This window comes from Poecilia reticulata, linkage group LG3, assembly GCF_000633615.1.
Source record: "Poecilia reticulata strain Guanapo linkage group LG3, Guppy_female_1.0+MT, whole genome shotgun sequence".
NCBI classification, from domain to species: Eukaryota; Metazoa; Chordata; class Actinopteri; order Cyprinodontiformes; family Poeciliidae; genus Poecilia; species Poecilia reticulata.
This window is the reverse complement of record NC_024333.1, coordinates 8233357-8256847: the sequence shown is the minus strand read 5'-3', so window position 1 is coordinate 8256847 and position 23491 is coordinate 8233357. Positions and strand designations below refer to the sequence as shown.

Below are 23491 nucleotides of genomic sequence, written 5' to 3'. Positions count from 1 at the left end.
TAATATATTAATGTATTTAAATTACATTTAATTTTTATTTTTGATTTCCTACTATTGATAATAAACTACAATTTTAATTACTCATGAAAGTCTTTATTCATACTTTCCTATTTTGTAAATGACATGCATAACTACACTACAGTACTTACATTGTTTTAGGCTAAAATTACATGGAAAGATTAATTACACAAGATGTTCAAGGTAATTCAAACATTGTTTTATTACAGACATTTTAAAACTGTCTAATTTTACTCACAACTTGAACTTAAGATAAATTATCAGTTAACACATTTAAAGTGAACACATGAACATGAAAATTTAAGTGTGACAATAAAACATGACAGTGAGGATCAAAAACAGAACATTCCTGTTCACTGCACCTTACAGGAACCTACAAAAAAGAACAATAGAGCAATTAAACAGAGAAAGCATTTGTATTTAAAGAGAACAGAAAAATGGCAAATAAAAAAATAACACAATTTTAAGACGTTGTGGACTCGCCATGTATGTGACATCATAAGAACTGATGATGATTGGGACCGGAAGCCTGGGGTGGAAAAACATTTCTGGGTGTCTTTGCCTGTTTATGTTAGAAGTAGAAAAAAGAGTCAGCAATGTCATAGAATCAGTTGATGTTGGCAATAACTATGAAGCTGTTTTAAGTGTGGACTTAAGAAGACAAACTAACTTAAAATCTTTCCATCCATGATCTGAACACACTGGTCCTTGCAGGGTGGTGAGGGGGGCTGGTGGTGCCCATCTCCAGCAGCMATCMGATGAGAGGCARRGTTCACCCTGGACAGGTCACCAGTCCATCACAGGGCCCTGAAAGCCAACAACAAATAAAATGTATGAAAGAGAAATGTTAGATTAACAAGGAGAAAAAATATTTCCAGTTATCTTTAAATCAAATCATGTTTATTAAGCACTTAGTGTTGGTAACACATCAGTTTTTGTTGTTGAAAATGTAGCTAGCTCCTCATTGAAAAAACAAACTTGCATCATGAAGACAATGTGGAGGTTCATGAGGTTGGTGATCTGGTGGAGCCAGAGCTTCTTCTGAGACAGTAAAGTCTTTTGGTTTCCTAACACCTGATTTCTCTGGCTTCCTCTTTCATCTTCATTTGCTTAGTTAGACTGCAAACATAAATAAAATCATTATTTATGTTTGATGAAATCATTGATAAAATCATTGATGAACAAGTTAGAACAACAACCACCTCACAATATCAAAGTCTCTGTCTTATGGAGCTTAATTTAAACCAAGTTAGTTTATGAATCAAAGTATAAGTCGAGACAAACAACCTCCATGCAGTTATTACATGAAGCTGAATGATTCCTATAGTAATAATCATACAAGTCACAATAAAATTGATAATTATTTAAGAAACCAACGTAAGTTATATATATATTTACTGTACTGTTTATAATTAAATGAAGATAATTAATAGGCAAACTTACCACCAGCTAGCAACACTTAGCAGCCTTCGTTCCCCCGGGCTCCTTTTGTGACACACATTTCATTTCCATCGGTTGTTGTCCCGTTGTGTTGTCGTCTAACTCGGACTATGACTTCACCAGCTTGAATTTACCAAAATTAGTAACTATTGTCAAGGCCCCCTCTACTTTTAAGACAATATTATGCGAGTAAAAATGGCGAATTTGAACAACGTCTGTTATCTTCCCTGCGTTCAAGTTTTTTCTTCTCTTTGTGGCGTTTTTTAAATAAATGAAAATGTGCTAATGCCGTTGATTATAAGGTTTTACATCACACATCTGAAAATGGATTGGGTACTTTCTTAAAAATTACATCATGATTATCCTTTTTTTATTGCAATTTTAATAAATAGTAAAATATTATTAAGGCACTTAAAAATTCATATATATTCATTCATATTTTGTTGACTTAAAGTATACTTTTATTGAATATATTAAAATTGTATTTTGGTACAATTATGTTTAAGTGTGTTTAAAGTACTAATTTCGTAATTGGTACAAGTGTATTTTTAGTATACTTCAGATATACTTATAGGTAGTACACTTAATAATTAGTATACTTAAAGTGTACTTTCACAAATTTAAGTATGTTTGAAGTATACTAAAGTATAGGCTACTTTTTTTTCACCTGGGTACTCCTCGCCTTTTATTGCCGTGGAGTAATTTTGATAAACTAAAGTAAATAGGCATATTTTTGCTCATCTGGTTGGTGACACTTACTCTGAAATGGTTTTAAATAAAGCTTTTCCCCCGACAACAGCAACTATGAAAAGTTTAAGAAACTACCATCACATTTAACGTTCCTAACCCTAACCCTTCTAAACTAGTTAAAGCTGAGTACCTGCTTACATTTTCTAGACTGTTGGACTGTCGCCCTAAGAGGCACATACGGTGAAAATGCACACATCAGCAACCAGAGACCAATCTAATTACTTATTTCTGGCATTACTCCACGTTTGCAGTTTACCATAAAAGCATGTTTTGTTTTTTATTCTTGTCAAAAAGCACAAAATGCTGCCCAAGTCCCAAAGTAGCCACTGTTGGCCTAGTCCTGGTGCAGCAGTCCTTCCAAACTGGAATCAGAACCTTTAAGACACAAAGACACTGTGAGCATAGCTGCTGTTTTTGTGTCACCCTAAGAGGTGCATAAGGTGATAAACCAAATCAGACTCAAGCAAAATTAACCATGTAATTAAATAGATATTTTTTTTAATTTAGGCAACTAAGGTGGTATGGAGTTATGCACACACACAAAAAAAATTCAAAAGGAAGTTAATTTTAAACCCACAGATACTGAAGCTGTGTTCACCAATTCCCCTTTCTCTTCAAAAATGACATTAATGCATTTTATAAAAAGCCATAATAAACAAGTTAGAGTAATAATTTAAACATTGAGCTGCGTGTTTGCAAATTTAATAACTGTCCTCAAAAATCATTTGTGGGAAAACGTTTATGGAGCCAATATAATCCTTTCCGTCACAGCTTCCTATGAAACTATCTGGTTTTAACCCTCTTTTTTTTATTTTTTTTTTCTTAAAGAGTATTCCTCAATCCAAAAAGATCGTCGCTGTGTTGCACAAAGTGGATCCACTGATCTAAAGTGCTTTCTCCGATTTTAAGTGAATGCATCCCATCTGAGCGGGTCCTCATCTGACCCACTGAGAACCCGCCAGGCCTCAGCTTTTTCTGGGCTGTGCTTGCATGCAGGCTGGATCGTTTGACTGTATCCGATTTCTTGGTGCGGCCGTTCCCCTTTAAGCCTCCGCTCGGTCCTTGAAGAGCCAGCCTATTGTCTGAGAGTCCTCCCATCTGTGGGGGTGGCTCTGCAAAAGTTTGCCAAGGGGAAAAAAAGGAAAAAAAAAAAAAAAGAAAAGTTTTCAAGCTGTCACTGGCAGTCGGGAGGAGACTGATGGAGGACAGGAGGAAGAACCAAGGACCGCTCAATAAAGTGTCAAAGCCGACTTTACAAAAGTTACAGAGTTGGAGGCGGAATGCATCTAAAACAAGCAGCGGACGCAAACGATGATCAGGCCCATGTTGGAGATCTTTATTAGGACTGTGACGGCTGAAGCGCATGGTCCAAGTGACGCCGAACGCGCATCTAACTCATATGGACTCCATCTGAATTGAGCGCCGTGCAGCTTTATAGGAAGGCATTAGATGTTTCTGACACGCAGGTCCCCGTCCTGACAAAATGAACCGTTCGGAGTTGGGGCTCCACGCTGCTGGACAAAGAGCGTCTCCCATTCAAGTCCTCGTCGCGCTTCTTTTGGCGCTGGAGATCTGCAAAGCCATCGGATCCCCTCACGAACCAGGTCAGTGGCCTCTCTCTCAGCTCCATCCACCACAGGCTTTTCGAGTCGTGCTTTCTTTCTTTCTTTTTTTTTTTTTTTTTTTTTTTTTTTTTTACATCAACACGACCTCTTGTTGCGGCGTCTGGCTCAGCGGTGCTTCATTTGCTCCATGAGTGCGTCTAATTAAAGCCAGAGAAGGCAAGAGCCAGACGGGGTAGTTTTCTGTCTCTGTGACTAGAAGCCAGCTTCTGGACCTCTGTTCGCAGACTTTGCAGCTGACCACAGCAATTCCAGCTCATTGTGGTCGCTCCGGAGACGTGCTTTATAATGAGCAGCGCTGTTCCATCCGTTTCCATCCGATCCGACACGAAAACCTAGTGGAAGTGCTTGTGCTCCGACGCCGACCTCTGACCTCTCATGTCAGCAGCAGGAAACCGCAGCTTTACTCTGGGAATTTACAGGATGCAATATGCACAGTTTTTTAAAATATATATAAATAAGCGAGCCAGTTCCCATTCTCCTGCTGCATGGAGACGGGAGCATCTGATATCTGGTCGGAAACACTCCCACGCCTCCACCTTTCCCCTCCCCTCCCCTCCCCTCCACCCCGCCACTCCACTCCACTAAACTCCACTCCACATGTCTGTCCTCCCAGCAATTCCCTCAGTTTGTTGTTGTAGATGCGAAAAGCCAAAACACTCCCAAGGTCTGGGAGAACAAAGCTGGGTTGAATGCACTCAAATCCTGTTCACATCAGAAGGGTGAACAGGATGGATTCATCGGGGATTCAAGGCAAACATGTGATGCTGAGGGGAGGAATCACTCAATCAGTTAAAAAAAAAAAAAAAAAAAAAAAAAGCTCAGATAGTGTTTTAAAGTTGTAAGGTGTCTTAAACTGTCCAAAATTAAAGTCAAGAACTTAGGTACAGACCTACCTCTGATAAAATACTTTTTTCCCCTAATGCACTATGCATTTAATAACAGATGAATAACAAGTTTTCAGTTTATTAATAAAATGTCCATTTATTAATAAAAACTTTACTACTAAACCTATGTAATGTGATTGATTTCCTTTAGATTTAATAAACGGAGTACCTTCTCGAAGATATTCTCATTTGTCCAGATGCATCTGTGCAGACTGCCTGGCCAAAATAAAAAGTCACCCTTTGTGTTTCACTAGACAAATGTTTCACCCTTTGGAAATGACTGCACAGACTTAATACGTTCCAGCTTGGCAACAAGTCATTCAGTCTGAGCTGACACAGTCAGAATCTTCTCATTCCTGAAACTACAATGTCAGCAAAAGCATCTCTTGGCTGTGGGAAAGCTGCTCTTCTGAATCATGAGGGTTCAGTTATTAGTCTGCACCAGTTCAGCAAAACGACCAAGAAAATGTCAGTAAATATAAATATTTGTTTTAATGTCAGACTGATTTATTAAAATCTGGGTTTAAAAAACAACAACAAACAAATATAAGGAAAGAAGTGTGATCAGAAAAAACAAGTATTGCATTTAAACTTACTAAAACATTTATCAGTGATGGGAGGACAATTTTCACTGCTATAATTATATTTTTGATTGGATTAAAATCGATTTTAAAATTGCAGCACTGGAAAAAAATTGGTTTGTATGCTCAGTTAGACTCCAAGGATGGTGATAAGTCTAAATTTACTCTGTACCGAGTAACACGTCAAGAAAAGAAGGAGTAAACTCTCACACACTCCCTTGATAAGACGAGTTTCCAAATAAATAATAAAAGCACGGGGGGTTAAAAGTTTCAGAAGTCAGCAGGATTCAGTTGAGAGTATCTGATGTTCTCGTTTCATTTCAAAACATGTTTAGGCATGATTAATGTGAATGTGTCATTGGGAATGCTGCTTCGTGGAGTGAAAATGACTTCGACAAGTCATCAATGGTCTGAAACTTGAATTGGTTTAGAACTTCCCCTAAACATTTTCAGCTAGATTTAGATTTTTCGGGTCATGTTGGATGGCTACGGAGCTCCTGAAGGGTCACTAAAGGAAGAAAAATGTAAAAAAATAAAAATAAATCAGACCTGGTGCACACAAGAAACTATGTTCAGGGATGTGCAATACAAAGAAGATTCATGTGCTAACATTTTCTTTCAGCAGAGTTAAAGGACAGTGGCATTGTAACACAATCGATCCAGGTATTTTCTTTGAGTCTTTTTTTGGAAGAAAAGAAAAGTTAAGGTCTCGTATCTGAGGTGGACGAACAGAATACTAATAAAAGTTCAACGCAAGTTCAACAGACCTCAAGTGTTTCTCATATGTTACCGCCTGTCTCTTCTTTTTGTGCCAAATCCGAACATAAAAGTCGGTAGTATTTTCGCATTTTGTATTCATTTCATTATTATAACTATTTTTTTGTAGCAGTGCCGTCTTTCTCAATCACTGCATTTTGTCACCCCTTTGTGGGAAAGTGAAGGAATTTCAATTCTGTTCAGCGTGAGACGGATTTTTCCCAGTGATGTATCCTTCCAGCTGCCATTGCTACACTGTCGGCAAATATTACACTGGCTTTACGTTCGCATACACAAGAAACACAAATCTGGCTGCAGTCGGAAAAAGCGGCTTTATTCTTTTAATATAAGACAGGTGGGATCTGGGGATCCCTGCTGCATGTAATCTTTTATTTCAAGCTTGATATCCTTTAATCCGGGGATATGAGGAGGGCAAGAGACAAAAGGGAATCTGATTGTCTGAAGTTGTTTACTCCTGATGTAGACCGTTTTAAAGATGATAAAAATGGGTTATTTTTGTTGTACTACAACAACTAAACTACTATTTCAGGAGAAAAATATCAAATTGGACGCTTAAAAATTGCCTCTAGTGTTCATATGACAAAAATATTGTTTGAATATGCCCAATTCCAATGTTTTGCTGAATTTAATATTTTGCATGGTCAATCATACCAGTGAGTGATGCGGCTGCAATCAGGCGTCTGTGTGAGCAATTTGCCACCCCCATAGTGACCTACATGCACCGATGAAGAATGTTGATGTCGAACACTTTTTAAGGAAGGAATAATTGATGTTCCATCTACGGATCGATTTTAAAGACGTTGAGCGATGAGAGCCAACAGTATTGTCGCCATGTTATAATAAATGGTAAACTGACGTGCTTTGTTTAGTCCCGAGAACCCCAAAGCGCTTCACACAACTTTCAGCCATTCCCGGACACGCACGGTCGCACTTTGAAAACGCACCTAACGGTAACGACCAGTTGTGACAGAAACCTTTATAGAGAAGTCTGTTTGGGTGTCAGACTCAGGAGTGGTGGGGATGTGCTGTGATGCGCTTCACCGACACAAACGCACTTCAACATTTTTAGGATGATATTATTTTCAGTTCAGTGCCTCATATGGAAGTGGCACAAAAACGGCTTTTTTTGGTTGGGGTGAAAAAGTCAAACACAGTTTGCTGTGAATGTAGCTTTTGTAGCTAGCCATAAACTTTGACTATTTCTTTGAAATGTTCTCACTTATTCTCTAAACGGGGATCACTCTGACTGCAGTGTATTGTAAGTAATGTGCCGACTGCTTTAAGGCAGTCCACATGATGTCACTTAAAAAATGTGCAAATTATAACTGATTGAGTTACAGACACAAAAATAAATTTGAACCAAAAGGACTTTAGTTCAACTACTAAGGATAGTGCAGCGTGTGCATCTTCTCTCCAGCAACACCTGAATGGATACTAAAGTTTTTTTATTATTATTCTAATTGAGCTTTAAGACATTATAATGTCATGCCATGTTAACTAATCCACATTCCCCCACTTTCCTCTAGAGGAGCTGTTGAATAATATGTACTATTACACTAATATCAATATGGTTGTTGAGTGGGAAGGTCACCTTTTGAAGGCAAAATTTCTTCGATCTTATCAATCTCCTGGAGCTCTTAGAGACTCATCTTTTGATCCTGCTGATACATCCACTTCAGGTTGGAGGAAATTAAGGATCATTTCCATTAGAACAAATTTCAAAAGCCATAATTAACCCACTGCACATGAAAGCAAAAGCCAAATGGTGAAAAGGAAATTAGGTTTTGAAGCATTAATGGAAGACTGCGTCTGCATGCAAGCCCATAAATGACACGATTATGCAGTCATGCGACGTGGTTTAGAGTTTCAGAGTGTAATTTACAGCTTTACAGACCCTTCATTGTTTAATTACCCTCTTCGTTCCCAAGATATATTAGCCCATCTTCCCAAACATAATGCTTTCCCACCGTGGCTTTTACAGAGAGATTTCTGCATGACCTGCCTCCGTATGAAGTGGTTCACCCCACCAGAGTCGATGCCAGAGGCCACTTCCTGTCAAACATCCTGTCTCACCATGCCCGCCGCGTACAGCGCCGGGAAACCTCCGAGGAGAGAGCCGACGGCGGTCGAGTCTTCTATCAGTTTCTGCACGGCGGCCACAGCTTGCACTTTAACCTCACCCTTAACCCAAACCTGCTGGCTCCGGGGTTCACCACAGAGAGGAGGTACGGTGGCCTGGAAGGGGCCAAGATCCATCGGCCCGGAGTCCCCAGGTGTCATTATCTAGGCGAGGTGTGGGACGGGACCTCCGTGAAGGGGAGTGCTGCGATAAGTACATGCAATGGACTGGTGAGTAATGCGATGATCCGAAGTAATGTCAAAGCATGGCGTTGGTGTTTAATGTATGGGAGCACATGCACTGCAAAAACACAAATCTAGGTTTTAGTGCAAATATCTTAGTTTTGCCTTATTGCAAGTGTACTATCTTACAAGTAACTTTTCAGCAAGATGTAGGAGCTTAAGTCAATCATTTCTCACCACTGATTAAAGAAAAAGCTACTACTTCCACTGGCAGATTATTTTAGAAATAACCCGTCCTTTTTCAACTATATTAAGGACTTATTGACTTAAAATAGACTCCTATATCTCCTGAAAATTTACTTTTGTCTTATTTCAAGTGTACTAAGATAAAACTAGACCAAAAATAGTTGGTGAGATTATTATTGCAGTATACACACATTAAAGTTTGTGAACGAACCCCATGACTTACAGCTTTTTAATATGTGAAAACACTTGTTGGAGACATAAATTCAATAATGCGAGAAATTTTTGTGTTTATTTCCATTCTGGACATGTCATTGTATTACTTGATTAAGCTGAAGAGGGATTCATCCGGCAGGACGGTAGATTTTAAGGACAAGAGTTGAGAAAGGGCTTTCTCCAAACCCCATTGATTAAAGCATCTTGGCATTTTGTTTAATAAATCAGTTCTGTGTGCTGGGGAGATTTGCATACTTTCCTTCAGCTGGGCTGTTTTTAATCTGCACAGCGAAAGCGTCCAAATGATCAAAATAATCAGAGTCCATGGACGTAACCCAAGAACAGGGGCTTCTCCTCTGATGCTTTGCCAGACTTTCACTGTTGCTGCATCCAGCAGTGGTGTCTGTGCGCATCTGTTTTGTTTGTCCTCAGCAGGATAGTTACGGACCCAGCTGGTTTATAAAAAAAAGGTTACGTTGCCTCATTAGCCACATTAGAATAATCAATTTCCTCCTCATGAAGAAGCCAGAATTGCATTTTTAGAATATTTTGGGAAAAGGAAAGAGGGGGAGAAACTGATGGTGCCCTGGTAAATATATCAGACGGTTGAATGACGGTTATTCAAACTTTAATGATTTAAAAATCTATTGGGTGCACAAATTATAACTTGATATGGATTTTTAAAATGTAGACGGTGTCAATATTTTATGTACAGAGAGGACAATATTTATACTCCACTATTAAGTATTACATTCTTTTAGCAGCTTGTGCCTCAACATTTATGCTGCATGTTACTATCATTATCATTATTTCTGAAGGCTCATGCCTGCTGCAGATTTGATTGGCAAATTTAGTCAGAGGTGTGGAAGTGAATTACAGAAAGTTGGCCTTCTTTATAAAACCACTTCTGATATGTTTTGGGTCATTGTTCCTTTACACCAATAGGCTGTAGGTTTAAAGTTGAAGTAGAAGAATTTGTAGGCAGTCATCATTATTAATATTTCATCCACTGTATGCGGTGCACTAGCATCAGTGACACCAAACCGGCCCCGGAGCGTGATGCCATCACCACCACCAGGTCTACTGGGTTTGGAAGCCTGCAGCCATGACGGTTCAAAACCTCTCGACTGAATGTGAAACTTTCTCCAGAAATCTTTTGGCTTCCTGTCAAACCCAGAGATATCAAATTTAAAAGATTTTTTTTTTTTCCCCTCTCTGCATCTTTTATGATAGTGCGACAGGATTGTTAGCAGAAGGTGTTGTTGTTTTTTTGTTAAGGTGATTATCTCTGAATAACCTCAACTAATGCAGTTGGAATCTGTTTGTAAAATTTGTTTCACGTGCAAATATTTGTAAAAGTTATTGCACCTGTCGGTCATAAAGTCCTTCGAATTTAGAAAAGGAATAGGTCAAGTAAATTAGAAAAAGATCTAAATTAAAGGTGGTTATGCCAAAGAGTGAATGTAAACTTCTGATAAAACAACAGATTTTTTTTTTAATTGTTGTTGTTGTAAGGACAGAAATGAACATTTTAAAGATGTGCCATTTAGCTTTGCAGGACTGACTGAGGACAAATAGACAATTTTGTCTTCAAATTATTCCTCTACTTTGTAAGACACAGACTCCCATCCTCGTGCCTTAACTTGATCCATCTTTTATTCTTGTTCTACCTGTAAAGGTTGATCAAAAATAATTAAACACTACTTCAGAACCGTTCCTTCATGATTTATCTGTAATATAATTCAGTCTTTTTTTAATATGAGTTCCACCAGGAGAATCAGGTTTAGAAGAACTAAACCTTCTTTGTGAAGGTTTAGTTCTTCATAGAGAACTAAAGAACTAAACCCAACATTTAAAAAAACTGCAAGAGTTTTGTATGTAGATGATTTCTAATAAATCAAGAATCTAAAGTGCGCTTAGACATTTTAGATTTATATAAGACCTTCAGTTATATGGAGTTAGTCAGAAGATTTAAAGCCCCATGTGAAGTGGCTGTGATGAAATTATTTATTTTTATTATTTTTTTGTGAGTTAATTAAAATTGTTCTATTGCACTGAGTATCTGCAACTGTGCAGAGCAGCTCAGCACTGCATGCTGCGTTTGGATTAAAATAACAGCCTTATTAAACAACTTTTCAAGTACTAGGGCTACTTTTAAAAAAAATAAATTAATTAAAAATCTGCAATGTTCTGAATGAAGCAGTTTTCTAAGGCTTAGGTTTACTAAATGTTTCAGCCCACTGCAGGATAATGGCAAAGAAAGACATCACTTGTTGTCTGATTGCTTCTTTTATTCTTGACTGGTTTTATTTGTTAAATATTATTTTAAAAAACTATTGAAAAAAGAAACGTTTGTATTCAAGCATCAGTTTGTATGTGTAATTGTTTTACACTGACTGAAAATCTTGACTTTTTTTTAAATGATTTTCTTTTTAATTTACTTTTCACAAAACTTTAGCTGAACTCTAACTAAATTGAACTTTAAAAAAAAATGTTAAGTTAAATCAGCTACAATATAAATATGACTTAACTTATAGATTAAAAAGGTAATCCAAATCATATTTGCCTAATGTGAAAATATAGTTTGCACTTTTTAAATGAGGGATCAGCTGTAAGTGGTTCAGTTTCAATTGGACCCTTTTCAAAAAGATTAATTGGGGCCAACCTGTTTGAAACAATGTCTTTGTCTTCTGTCAGGAAATGTTTATAAAACCATTTCTACAAAAATAGAGTTCAGCTTTTGCGACCTGAAGCGTAAAAACACACGGGTTAAGCATCAGGACAGCGATCCAAAGCACACCAGCAAATAACACAAAGGCGAGATAAAAATGCAGGTCAGGTTCTGAAGTGGCCCGATGAAAGTCCAGACTTTAATCTGATCGGGGTTCTGTGGCGTTGCATTAAACGAGACTTTGAAGCTCCGAAACCGTTCAGTTTGGCTGAATTGAAAATCTGCTAAGAAGAGTGGGACAGTGATGTAAAACACTGTCACTTATTACAAACGCAGATTTACTTTAACCTTAGTAATGAAATGTGTTTGATGTAAAACAGTGCAGCTAAAACTCAATACCAGAAGAGATGTCATTTTTCTTTTAGGTAACAAAAACTTAAAACAATAATTTAGCAAATGAGGAAAAAAAAAATTGAATCTCAAAAACAAACACACCACCTGAAAGAATTTGTTTTTGTTTGTTTTTTGTTCAGAGGATTCAACATTTAGTTCTCATGGTCTGACATGTTGACATTATTCCACTTGCACTTGGGTCACAAAGTTAAACTGTGTTGAGTTGACGTGAATTCACCCTTCAACTTGTTTGGCGAGATAAGAGTAAGAAGCCCAGCGTGAGGCAGTTTTTGCACATTTTAAATGTAGATCAACTTAATTCAAAATGCAGCTGGTGATTTCTGCTCCAATTAATCCAGCGTCAAGTCTGCAGCCGGGGCTGCACTCAACTTAACCACACCAAACTTAATGACTGTGTAGAATGCAAGCGATAGAGAGCCATTAAAAATTCACACAAGGCTATGTATTCTCCCTCCTCCCCCCAAAAGTCCATGCATGCCTTTGTTGAGAAACTGCTCTTTGATGACGTCCCTCTAACAAGGACGTTTTAGTAAATACTCTAAAAATGTCATTATTGCTTCAGTCAAAGGACTGAAGCAATAATGACATCAGACCCAAAAGCTACGGATGGAAAATAACATACAGAGATCAGACAAAGGATTGTCGTCATGCTGTAATAATATTTCTTCGTATTAAATCTGCCTTCTAGCTATTGTATATTTTTGTCTGAAACATGCAAATGGGAGGATTTCAAATTACAGCGTCTGATTCAAACCTGCTATCAGTGGCTGTTAATATTCACGCGGCCTGCCTTCAAACGTCCAATGTGAAACATTCTGGGCTGATCTCACTGCAGTGTCTGAAGTATAACATTAAAACAGAATGTGCTTTCAGCTCATTCTGTCAGCTGAAAGCAATATGTGTTGCTTGAGCTTTTTATGTATTTTGTCACATGTAGCAGAATGTGTAATGGCTGTTTCAGTAATATCGACCAACACACAGTGGGCCATGATTAGAATATTGGAGGAAAAATGATTTTCACAAGTTTCTGAAAAGTGTTGTGAATACACAGTCACATTCAATATGACAGAATATGCCATTTGATGAACAACCTTCTAAGTAGGTATTAGCTTGATTTTCATTAACCCCACATTACTCTTGTTAGTATTCTAATCTTAAATCTCATATATTCATTAGCTGAACCTCATCATTAATAGAAACAATGTGGGTAATTAACTTGGATAATGTTTCAGTTAGTAAATTCAGGTACAGAGTAATAGCATTGAATATATCCTAATTCACTAAGTATGACTGAGCACCCAGACACAGAATGTTGGTCTTCATCGAGATTCCTTATCTGATTTTGGTTCGAATCCTAACTGCTCGGTTTCATCACACAGAAATTATTTGGCTTTAAACCTTTGTAGCTCTGGGTGTGTGTACCGGGTCCATTGTCTTGGTCTCGTGAGGGAAGCCGTTTTCGAGGCTTTTGCTGCTTTTGACTCGTTTTCTTCCAGGATTCCTCTGAGCTCGGCTGTATCCGCATTCCCATCAACTCTGAATCTTCTCCCTGAAGAAACGCGTTGCCAGAGCGTGATTCGGTCACCGACATGCCGCACCTTGAGAATGAGGTTTTCAGTTGGATGCACATTGTGAGATCCACGTGACGTTTGCCAGCCTTCAGAGTGACTTCTTCCAGCTTTCTCCTTGCCGTTCTTTCGTAAGAAGCAGCTGTGTGGAGGGCTTGAATAATGGCTGTCCTGTCCCCTGGATGTCCTACATTAAGCTGTGGTTCCCTGCAGCTCCTCTGGGGTTACCTCTTGGCTGCTTCGGATGAATCCTCCGCCTGCCTGGCCTGTCTGTTTATGTGGACTAGCATGTCTCGCATGTTTGGGACTGTGCCGTACTCTTCTGTTTTGGAAACGATGCCTGGAAGAATGCTTTAAGGTGCTGAGAGCCTGGGGTTTGGTTTTGTAACCTGACACGGTCTTAAAATTCTCCGTAACTTCATCCCTGAGCAGTCCGCTGTGCTCTTTTATCTTGATTGTTGTTTCCTCGTGTTCTCTAATAAACCTCCACAAACATCTGGTTTTACAGTGAGATTACATTACACACAGGTGGACTCTATTTGCTAATGGGGGATTTCTCAAGGCCATTCATTTTGTTTAACGATTTCAGAAATGTTTTATGAACCCTTTGTCTTTTTAAAAAAAATGTATTTCATTGAAATATAGTGAGCTAGACTTACTATTGTACAACACAGTTTTTATTGTTTTATCTGTTTTTATGCTTCAGCTGCCGGATTGTTGTTGTTTAGAGAAACTCTTGTATTCCAGGAGCCAGCTAATTGCCCGTTTACAAAAGCAGTCTTTGGAAACCGTCTGAGAACTTTTTCTATATATATATTTCCTGTCTCTCTCTTTCTCTCGCTTGAGTGTAAACTTTCTGTGGAGCAAACATACTGTTAGAAATGGTCTTCGAAGCAAAGTAAGGAGCAGATGTACTTCCTGTTTGAGCGCTTCTCGTTTTCTTTCACTCTTAAAATGGAATTGCTTCTTCCGTTATATTTGACGTGCAGTTTATTAAAGTTTAGGTAAATGTGTTAAGCCAGTTGTCGGTTAAGAAAAACATTTGCTTAATTGGTTAATATAAAACCAAGACATGTTTGGATATTTTATAAATTCTCCACTGCCTCGGGGCGTTTAGATGATTTCAGCCTGAACGAAACGCGTTTCCTACCATACGTAGCTCCAGCTCCTCACCGACACACTGTGATGCGTAAATTCGAAGTCTGTCTTACAGTTGCTCGGGCTCAGCGCATTTATGAAGTGTGTAGTCGATATAATATCGATCTCATATATTTGTTTGAGGAAACGTCTTTGCAGTTTGAGTGGAAGCAGTTCCCTGAGAGATTCATTTGGTTAACAATGGGTGTGTGCTGCCTGTGTTTATTTTAAAAGACGGTTCCAGTGGGAAGGGTTTTGGAAATCAAACTTATCCACTTTAACCTCCTGCTCAATTGCTCTGTGGATTCATTTTTCCCTGGATTCCAAATCCTTTTCTCCGTCCCAGCGAACAGTGCTCTTTTCATATGACAACATCTTTTGGACTGAATCTTAACTACATGAAGGAGGACTAAGACCTTTAAAGGGGCAGATGCTCAAAGTAAAAAAAAAAAAAAGTACAATAACATTGAACTGTCTTGTTGCAGTAGGTCACTTTTGTTGCAACGTCACAGTGTCTTATTGCAATTACATATTTTAATTTTATTTTACTCCTTTCCTGATTTACATAAAAAGTTATAGAACATGATGAATATGATTTATAACCTTTGCTTTTACTTTATATCATTCTTTTTCACCCATCTTTTCAGGAATACGCGTAACAAGCACCTTTTGTTTTTCCTGGCCTCCTTCGCAGGGCGACTTGGCAACGCAGCACAATATATTCTCTGCAAATTTTCCTTTTGTCAGATCTGAAATTGCATGGCCAAACAACGAGGAGAACAGATGACTATAATTTGGCTATTTCTGAAATACAACAGCATAGGTAAGATACTTTGCAAATACATAATGTATGTATTTTGTGGACTATAAAAGTCCACAAAATAGTAAGCCATAATATTAAGGTACATTAACTAATGTTCATAAATCTGCAGGATTAGTGCTTTCCCTCTTTCCACTGAGGGATCGGTAATGTGAACTGTTGCTCTGAGCCGTTTTGGTTTTTAATTGGCAGAGACTGAGGTACCATCTGTATCACTTCTGCTGTACTGGTTCTGTTTTGTGACAAGAGTTGAATTGAAAGCTGTAGCTGCTGATTTACCACTTAATCTCTCTTATACCCCCTCAGAGAGCTACAGGGTGTTTAAAAACAGAATGAGGTTAAGCAACTTACCTGAGCGAGGCTCTCTTTTAAGAATAGCTGGGGTCAGACCTGAAGACGGTCTACAGTTCCTTGCATTCTGAACTGTGTAAAGCGTTTGATGTAGCCACACTCATTAGATACAGGCTGTTATTCAACCACGGCGATATTTGGGCCGTCAAAAATCAAAGATGTGCATTTCGTATAACTGTTCTCTCAGAGAGATTACGTTTCTTCTAACTCTCGTCACTCGTGGAACAGCTTCATCACAATCCCATTTGTGAAGTCTAACATTTCTCATTTTAGGCTTCAGTAATGATAAAAGCAGATACGCACAAGAACACTACAGCCAAGACTTGTGTTTCTGACCGTAAGACCTATAACCCAAATTTGAAACATTACAGTTTGAATTAAGATCCTGTATGAATCTCAACATCATCCTCAAGTTGAACTGTAGTTTATTGTGCAGAGCTTCAAACGTGACATGAATGAGCAGAAACATAGCCACCAAAACATGTAGACTCAAGCAGTGCGTGTCCAACATTCAACGCTTTCAGAAATACAATTATTCTTTTTCTCCCCCTTTATCTGTCAGTTGCTCACAGCTACATCTGTAAGAAAGTTCACCTAAGGTAAATGTTAATCATGTTGTGATAAAACTAGAAAGGCGTGAGCTGCGGTAGAGGCGGATCAAAAAGTACCTCCAGTTGCTCAGCTTCCTTCTCTTTTTCCGCCATTTTTGCACGCCAATCAAACCGTAAAGCACAAATGTGACGGTTAAAATCCCTACTGGGGTCATTTTGCAGCTTGTTGGGTGGCTGCAGAATATTAAGTGGCATGTAAAGTTACCTGCAAATGCCTCCACGGCATGTTTAGATTCTGCCGTTGTCTCTACTCGCCAGTAATCACCCCTGGGTGATCAACGTCTCTCAGTGACTTATAAGCTATAGCTCGACTTTGTTTACTTTGCCTCCTGCTCCTCTGGCAGAGCTCAGGCTGCCAGCTGGTTCCAAAAACCCACATAAGGACACATTTGATCTCACTGAGGTTGACTGATGATTTATACTGTCACTCTGAAGCCAGATTTGAGCCTGGGAGCCGATAGTAAAAATACACTCATACCTGAAAATTCATTCTCAGCAACTTCCATTCTAATCTTTTCGTATGATACAAAACTTTACACACTGAGACTTTAACCCTCCGTCATCTGCCTGTTTCTGCTCAGACTGTCAGCCGCTGCTGAAAACACCAGCCGGAGCAGCATATAGCCCCCAAACTTTGCTTTGTTTCGTTTTTTATAATGAACAATTTAAAGTAGAGGATTAGAAAAACAACAAAAAAAAGTATTTGATTTAATTTTCAAAAAGATTTACCTGTATTATCTGAAAAGTTTTACCAGATGTTTTCTAAGCTGTAGCTTAGTGAGCAGATGTGTTCAGATGAGCAGTGGGGTTTAGAGCAGGTAGCTCAGATGTTACCATCTGTTCAGGAAGTTTTTTTTTTGTTCTTGTAGGTTTGTTTGAGGTGGAGCAGATCCGTAAATACAATGAATACATCTTCTGAAATGTCTCTGCCGTCAGTCTCTAGAGGAAATAAATATGTTGTTTTTGGTCATTTCATTTCTCTGTGCTGGTGCGTACATACTCTGTGTCCAAAGAAATTAACAACATTCTGAAACCAAATCACAAATAATAAAAACAGAAATTGATCTTAGGATTTCTTAATAGAACTGGCTTGATTTTAGGTATTTGTACTGGCCATAAGGACACCTGTGTAACATGACCCCTAAGGCTCCTTTTATCCTGGATTAGTTCAGTTTGTTTAGAAAAAATGGGACAATGCATATTAACATTTGCATTAGATTATAGCAAAGTTACTAAATTACATCTCTAGCCCCACTACCAGGTTGGAGAAAAAAGCAAATATTACACTACTAAATAGAAAGTGTATAAAATAGGTCAAGAATATATGAACGATTATTCATATGTTTTAATATGTTCCTGTGCAATCCAGGAGTCCAGAAAAATTGCTTCATTCATACTGTACAGATATTTAGAATAACAGTAAATCTAAATAAAACTTTGACATCTATGCCAAATGATATGTAAACCATGGAGGTTTTGAGGTCACAAATAACTTTTCCAAACCAGAGCCTGAAATAGATAAAAAATTTATGTAGCAGAATTTGATGGCGTTGATATGAATTTTTGCAGCTGGGGACCATTGCTCACAGAATCTACAAAATAATTACCCAGAGCTGTAGTGATTTCCTAGGGTTAACAAAAAACCTAAGGATTAAGGTAGAGAAACAACCAATCAGAACCAGGAGATGGGTCTTGCTGTCAATCACCCTCGTGTACACACTGCTCACTCCTTCCATCCTTCCCATACAGGAACCTGATGCTCAGGCTCATTAGCATGACCACTGATGATGGTGGATAAACAGATTTCCTGTAACAGTAAGTTATTTTTCTGCCATTAGCACATTGAGCATGGTTGACAGAGCTGAGTCCGTCCTGCTGGCTCTGATTGGTTGCTTCTGACTGGGAGCGGAATATTTCCACAGATACAAAAAAAACAGGAAGGAGGCAGAGGAGCTCGATTTTTTTTTTTCCACAGACTCTACCTACTGTTATACTGGTGACACTTTCAACAAAAACATAAGAAAAGAAAATATGAAACATATTTATAAAAGTTACAAACTGCAGGTTTAACAACTAGACTTCTAACAGAAGTTAGAAAGGATGTTATCTGACTTTCAGCCATTTCTTGAGGAAATTATGCCCTGCATACAGTATCCAGGACCTTAAAACTGTTTAAATATGTCTGGGCGTCGGGATAGTTAGAGAAACCTAATTGCAGTGTGAAGGCAATTATGACTTCTGCACTCCCCGTCATCAAAATAGGTTTTCCTTGCCGACTTCCTGTTCTCTCCATCCCAGTACTGACACCGGATAAAACACATCTGCACCAGGCCGGCTCTTAGAAATGAAAAGCTTTATTGTGGAGAGATTCCCCCAAACCTCCCTAAAAAACTTGAAATTTGTTGACAGTGTAGCTTAAAAATGGATCATGGATATTTTCCTGTTTACCCCCTACTTATAAAAATGTATCTCTCCATCAAAAATGAGAACTTCTAAGAGGAGATACCTTATGCTTGCAACCTTTGGGTCATGCCAGGAATACTATCCCCTAAGAACTCTGCTGCATTAAACGATGCAGACTTCAACAGCGGCGCAGAGATAAGTCGGCATTTACAAACACTTGTGGCACACCAACAAGTGGAGTGTGTGAAGGCTTTTTTTTTTTTTTTCCTTTTACTGCTGACGAAACGACACTAAAACTTAACACTTGTAAAAGAACAGCAACTATTTAGCATTTGTTTTTATTTGAAGTCACTGAGAGCACTTTGATTTTATTATTCCTAAGTACGCACGTCCAAAACTGTCTGGTGGTAATAAAATCACTTGCACTATAAGTCTCAGGATATAAGATTCATCTCACTATAAGACTCATCTTTTGTTTGCGGTAAATCTGGGCAGAACATCTCATTACCGCTCGTCTACACACACATGCTGTTGTAAAATACGATTCCCCTGATATGATTTCATTTCACCTGTCGCTCATTGCATCAGTCCAGACATCACAGATGCCTTTTTATTTTTTTAAAACCATTGTCTTTACTTATACACACAACACTCCAACAGAGAAACTCATAACATACCCAGTAGAAGGAATCCAGCCTGATCTTTAAGACAAATGTTGAAATGTTTTCCATTTCACTTGAGTATCTTTTGATGCTAGATGGCATGTAGGTTTAATATAAGAACAAATGCATCTTCTCTACAAAACCCAGCTATAATGACTCCTCTGATGTGTCTACAGGTCATTTAAGACCTTTAAATGACCTTCTTAACATGCTCATATCACATTTCTGCTACTCCTGTCTCTCTCTGAATCTGTTGGTGACGCGAGTCGCCGTCCCTCGTGCACCGTTCAGCGTTCACCTTGTAGTCCGTTTAGTATGCCAGCCCTCCTGTCTGAGCTCCACGGGAGCTCCTTGACAGCTGAAGGAGAGTTAACCGGAGCAGGCGATGGACGGGAATTAAATATAAGGCCAGGATGGTCAGAAGGAAAAGAAGAAAAGTGGCCGTTGATATTGTTTTCTGCTGTCACTGTAATTTATGGTGCGGAAATTTAGCTTTTGTAGTTGTGTTTTTCCATTCTTTATCAGGGTTCCTGAGATTTGCAGGTCACAAACTGCTTTGATTGTCATCTTTCATATAATTGTAGAAAAATCAGTCTGTATTGCATGCCATCAGGTCTCCTCTGCTATATAGATGCTTTTACAAGACAATGTTTTACAGTTTATTGGTAAAAATCTTTTATTGCGTTTTTGTAATCTGACAGTGAAAGTGTTAGACATTTCCAGGTTTCAATCTGAGTACACTAGGAAGAAAACCAAATTCTCCTGTTGAGAAACACCAATGCCACTTTGACAACAGTCATGAGCCTCATGCTGGGCTGGAGCTTACAGATGGTGGGACTGTTCTGCTGTTTGTCTTTGCACAATCTTTGGATTGTCAGGGGGTCCTGGGTCTCATCTCATCGACTCCTCAGCTGGTTTTCTATAGGATTTAGTTCTGGGGATGATTGACATGGCTATGGAAGAAGGTTATTTGTTTCTGAACTATTGCTGCTGATTTTCTTTGATTTTTTTCATGTTTTGAAACATTAACTTGTTGAGAAACAACCACTTTGAGTGTTCTGGCATAAGTCATCAGATAATCATATAAAATGTCCTGGGGTCTCTGGCTGCGCACAAGACATAAATGTCTGTGAAGCCAATATTAGCATAGGTCTGCTTATATGTTTGACACGTCAAAGTTAAAGCTCAGAGAGACACCAAGTCAAATATTCTAAATTTACTACTAACAACTATTACAAGTGAAGTAAAAATCAAACTATGCTTCAGGTACATTTGATTTGTGCCATTATATCTATTCCAGCTTCAGGTTAATTTATCACTTTGTAACCTGATTTTGTATATTTCATCCCGTCCTTCCACTATTTCTTACCTGGGAAAAACCCATTTTGGTCATGTGTCTCTGCATACCTGTCATATATTTATGTATTACATGTGTTAAACAAGTACTTATTTCTATAAGTTGGCCATTTGGGTCAGAAGACTGACTAAAAAGATATAATAAAAAAAAAAACTAAAACTGTTTATGTGAAAATGTGGTTTTATTACAAACTGTAGCTTAAGTTTGAGAAGATTTTAGGCAATCAAAAGGCAACTTGATATGATGAATCTTGGTAAAACATATTCATTAGCTACATTTAAACTTAAAAAATATAAACTCCCAAAATTGCAAAATTATCTCTTGACACTAGTTATTTTTGTGGGATAAAAATAATTATGTGTCATATGCATTTTTTAAAATAAAAACCTCTAAAATGTTTCTATTCCTAGTACTTCCTTTATTAAATTGGAATTGCCTTCGTTTTTTTTTTTTCGTTTTTTTTTTTAGCTAAAACCAATAAAAACTATAATAACTGATTGTTTTTATTTAATTTTCAAAATGGAAAAATATGTAATGTTTTCATTTGGTGTACAACCGAGTTTTATAAAGAAACAGAAACGTTAAAACCTCTCAAATACGTTCCGTTTCCCGCTGAGTATTCTCTTCCAAGAAAGGAGGTGCTGTAAAAGCCGCGGTTCCCTCTGTGGGTCCTGAGGGCTGGAAAACCTGAAATCTGTCAAGATCACCAACTTTCAGTTGCACTTAGCTGTCATTAACCCATTCAAGCCTGATGCACTTAATGGTGACTCTTAGCTTTTAACCTCACAGAAATGGCTACTGTGCATCATTTTCAAAGCGAAAAGCAAAGTCAATAATTTACAATAATAGGTGAGGCTTTAGCTTTTCAAAGCATGACATTTCCCCAGCGGATGAGAAATGCTTTTGCCGACAGTTTTTGGTTTTCTGTATAGCATAGGTTATGTTAGGATACATTTTGCTATTAAAAAAAAATTGTTTTCTGGTTTTATGCCACAATTTGAGATTAAACGTATGACTCCATCAAGCTTCCTGACTCATTTCTGTTATCGGGCTTAAAAGAAAATGGTCTGAACTGCGCAGAAATTTGAAAATAGAGCTGGAAATGAGAACATATACAGTATGTAGACATTTTCATAAACAAGAGTGATTGTATTCAATGCAGTACGGCGATTATGTTGTACTTGTCAGATTTTTATTAAAGTCCAAACACATTAAAAAAAACTTCCTTTAGCATATGAAAGCTTCCTGAGTTGTGGTGTTTTTACATTTTCATTGACTGAATATTCCTTTTAAGCTTAATATGTTATTTGTGACAATGATTAATTGAGTTTTTGATGAAAAATTACCATAATTTCTGTCTTGTCATACCCATTCATTACTTTGTATTGTTTCATTGAATGGGATTGTTAACAAAAAAACAAATTTCCTCTGCCTTGTATGCCATACTAAGAATTCCATCCAAGCTTTTCATTGCAACCCGGTTCAATATTTGACTCAAATTGTCCTCCCTTTTGCACAATTACACACTAAACTGATGTTTTAGATTTTGCTCACGGATCCTGTGAAAGACATTTTCATGAATGGTCTTGTTAAATCTAACGTCCTGAATGTTTCCGTTTTCTTATTTCTGCAGACCGGGCTGTTTAAGTTGTCTGACGAGGAGTTTTTCATTCAGCCCCTGGAGAAGTCCAGCGCTGAGACCTCAGCACCTCAGGCCCACGCCATCTACAAACGCCACGCGTCTCCTCCTGTCCACCGTCCAGTCATCCAGCCCGTCTCAGGGAAACCGGGCCTCAATGGCACCTGTGGAAACCAAAGTAAATCATGAGTCATCCCTTGCGACGCGCATGCATTTTTATGTGACATTATTCAGATTTCGCCCAATTGAATTTGCGGTGGGAAATTAGACTTTAACGTTGTCGGATTGTTTCAGGAGCAATCTAAAGATGCAGGCGACATCATGCAGAAAGAGTTTTACTCGCGGATTAATCCGCTGATGCTGATCTGTGTGAATCAAAAGGGTGCCTACTTTTTATCCTGTCTCTTTCTGCAGCTCATCCCTGGGTAATAATTGGCTCCAGTCTGAGGAATAATATACATATATACGCTCATAAATCAGCTGTTTAAAATTCTGAGCTGGCTGAACTTGACTTTGAAGGATGGTTTAAAAACCTTGGGAGATTAAACTGATTTTTTTTAATTACTGTTTACCCAGTACATTCAGGGAGCCTTTTTTATCAGTCATTTCAAAAGCTGAATTGGTTCGTAAAAATTTTACGAGTTTGCTTTAAGACGTTGAAAATTTTCATCCTTCCTTTAAGTTTTTTTTTTTTTTCTGACCATCTGGAGGTTTCAATTTCAGCTACATAAATTATTTCTTTAAAAATATGCATCACACAAACTAGACCTTTTTTTTTAAAAGTATATATGTATATATAACCGAATGTGATCGTTATTAATATTTCTCCGGGCTTTTACAACGCTCCGTCTGATTTTGGCAGCTTTCTTTCTGTCCTCTATCTGACCTGAACACAATATTGAGCAACTTAAGCTTACCAAAGTTTGTGTAGAGGACAAGTCCTGCATAAAATAAGCTTCTGGAGTTAAAAAAAAGAACTGCCTACAGCAAAAAAAAGAGAAAGATCCAGCAACACCACACCTT

The 23491-nt window shown here is 38.1% G+C and overlaps 1 protein-coding gene across 3 annotated transcripts in view; it reads left to right on the top strand.

The window, feature by feature from the left end:
* The first annotated feature begins 2096 nt into the window (after positions 1-2096).
* adamts7 (a disintegrin-like and metallopeptidase (reprolysin type) with thrombospondin type 1 motif, 7) overlaps positions 2097-23491 on the top strand; it is a 138469-nt gene continuing 117074 nt past the window's right edge. For all 3 annotated transcript variants that reach the window (XM_008404673.2, XM_008404672.2, XM_008404674.2), the window contains exons 1-3: positions 2097-3812; positions 8057-8424; positions 22463-22646. In XM_008404673.2, the coding sequence (XP_008402895.1) occupies positions 3692-3812; positions 8057-8424; positions 22463-22646 (673 nt within the window). In that variant the 5' untranslated portion in view covers positions 2097-3691. The remainder of the gene's footprint in view (positions 3813-8056; positions 8425-22462; positions 22647-23491) is intronic.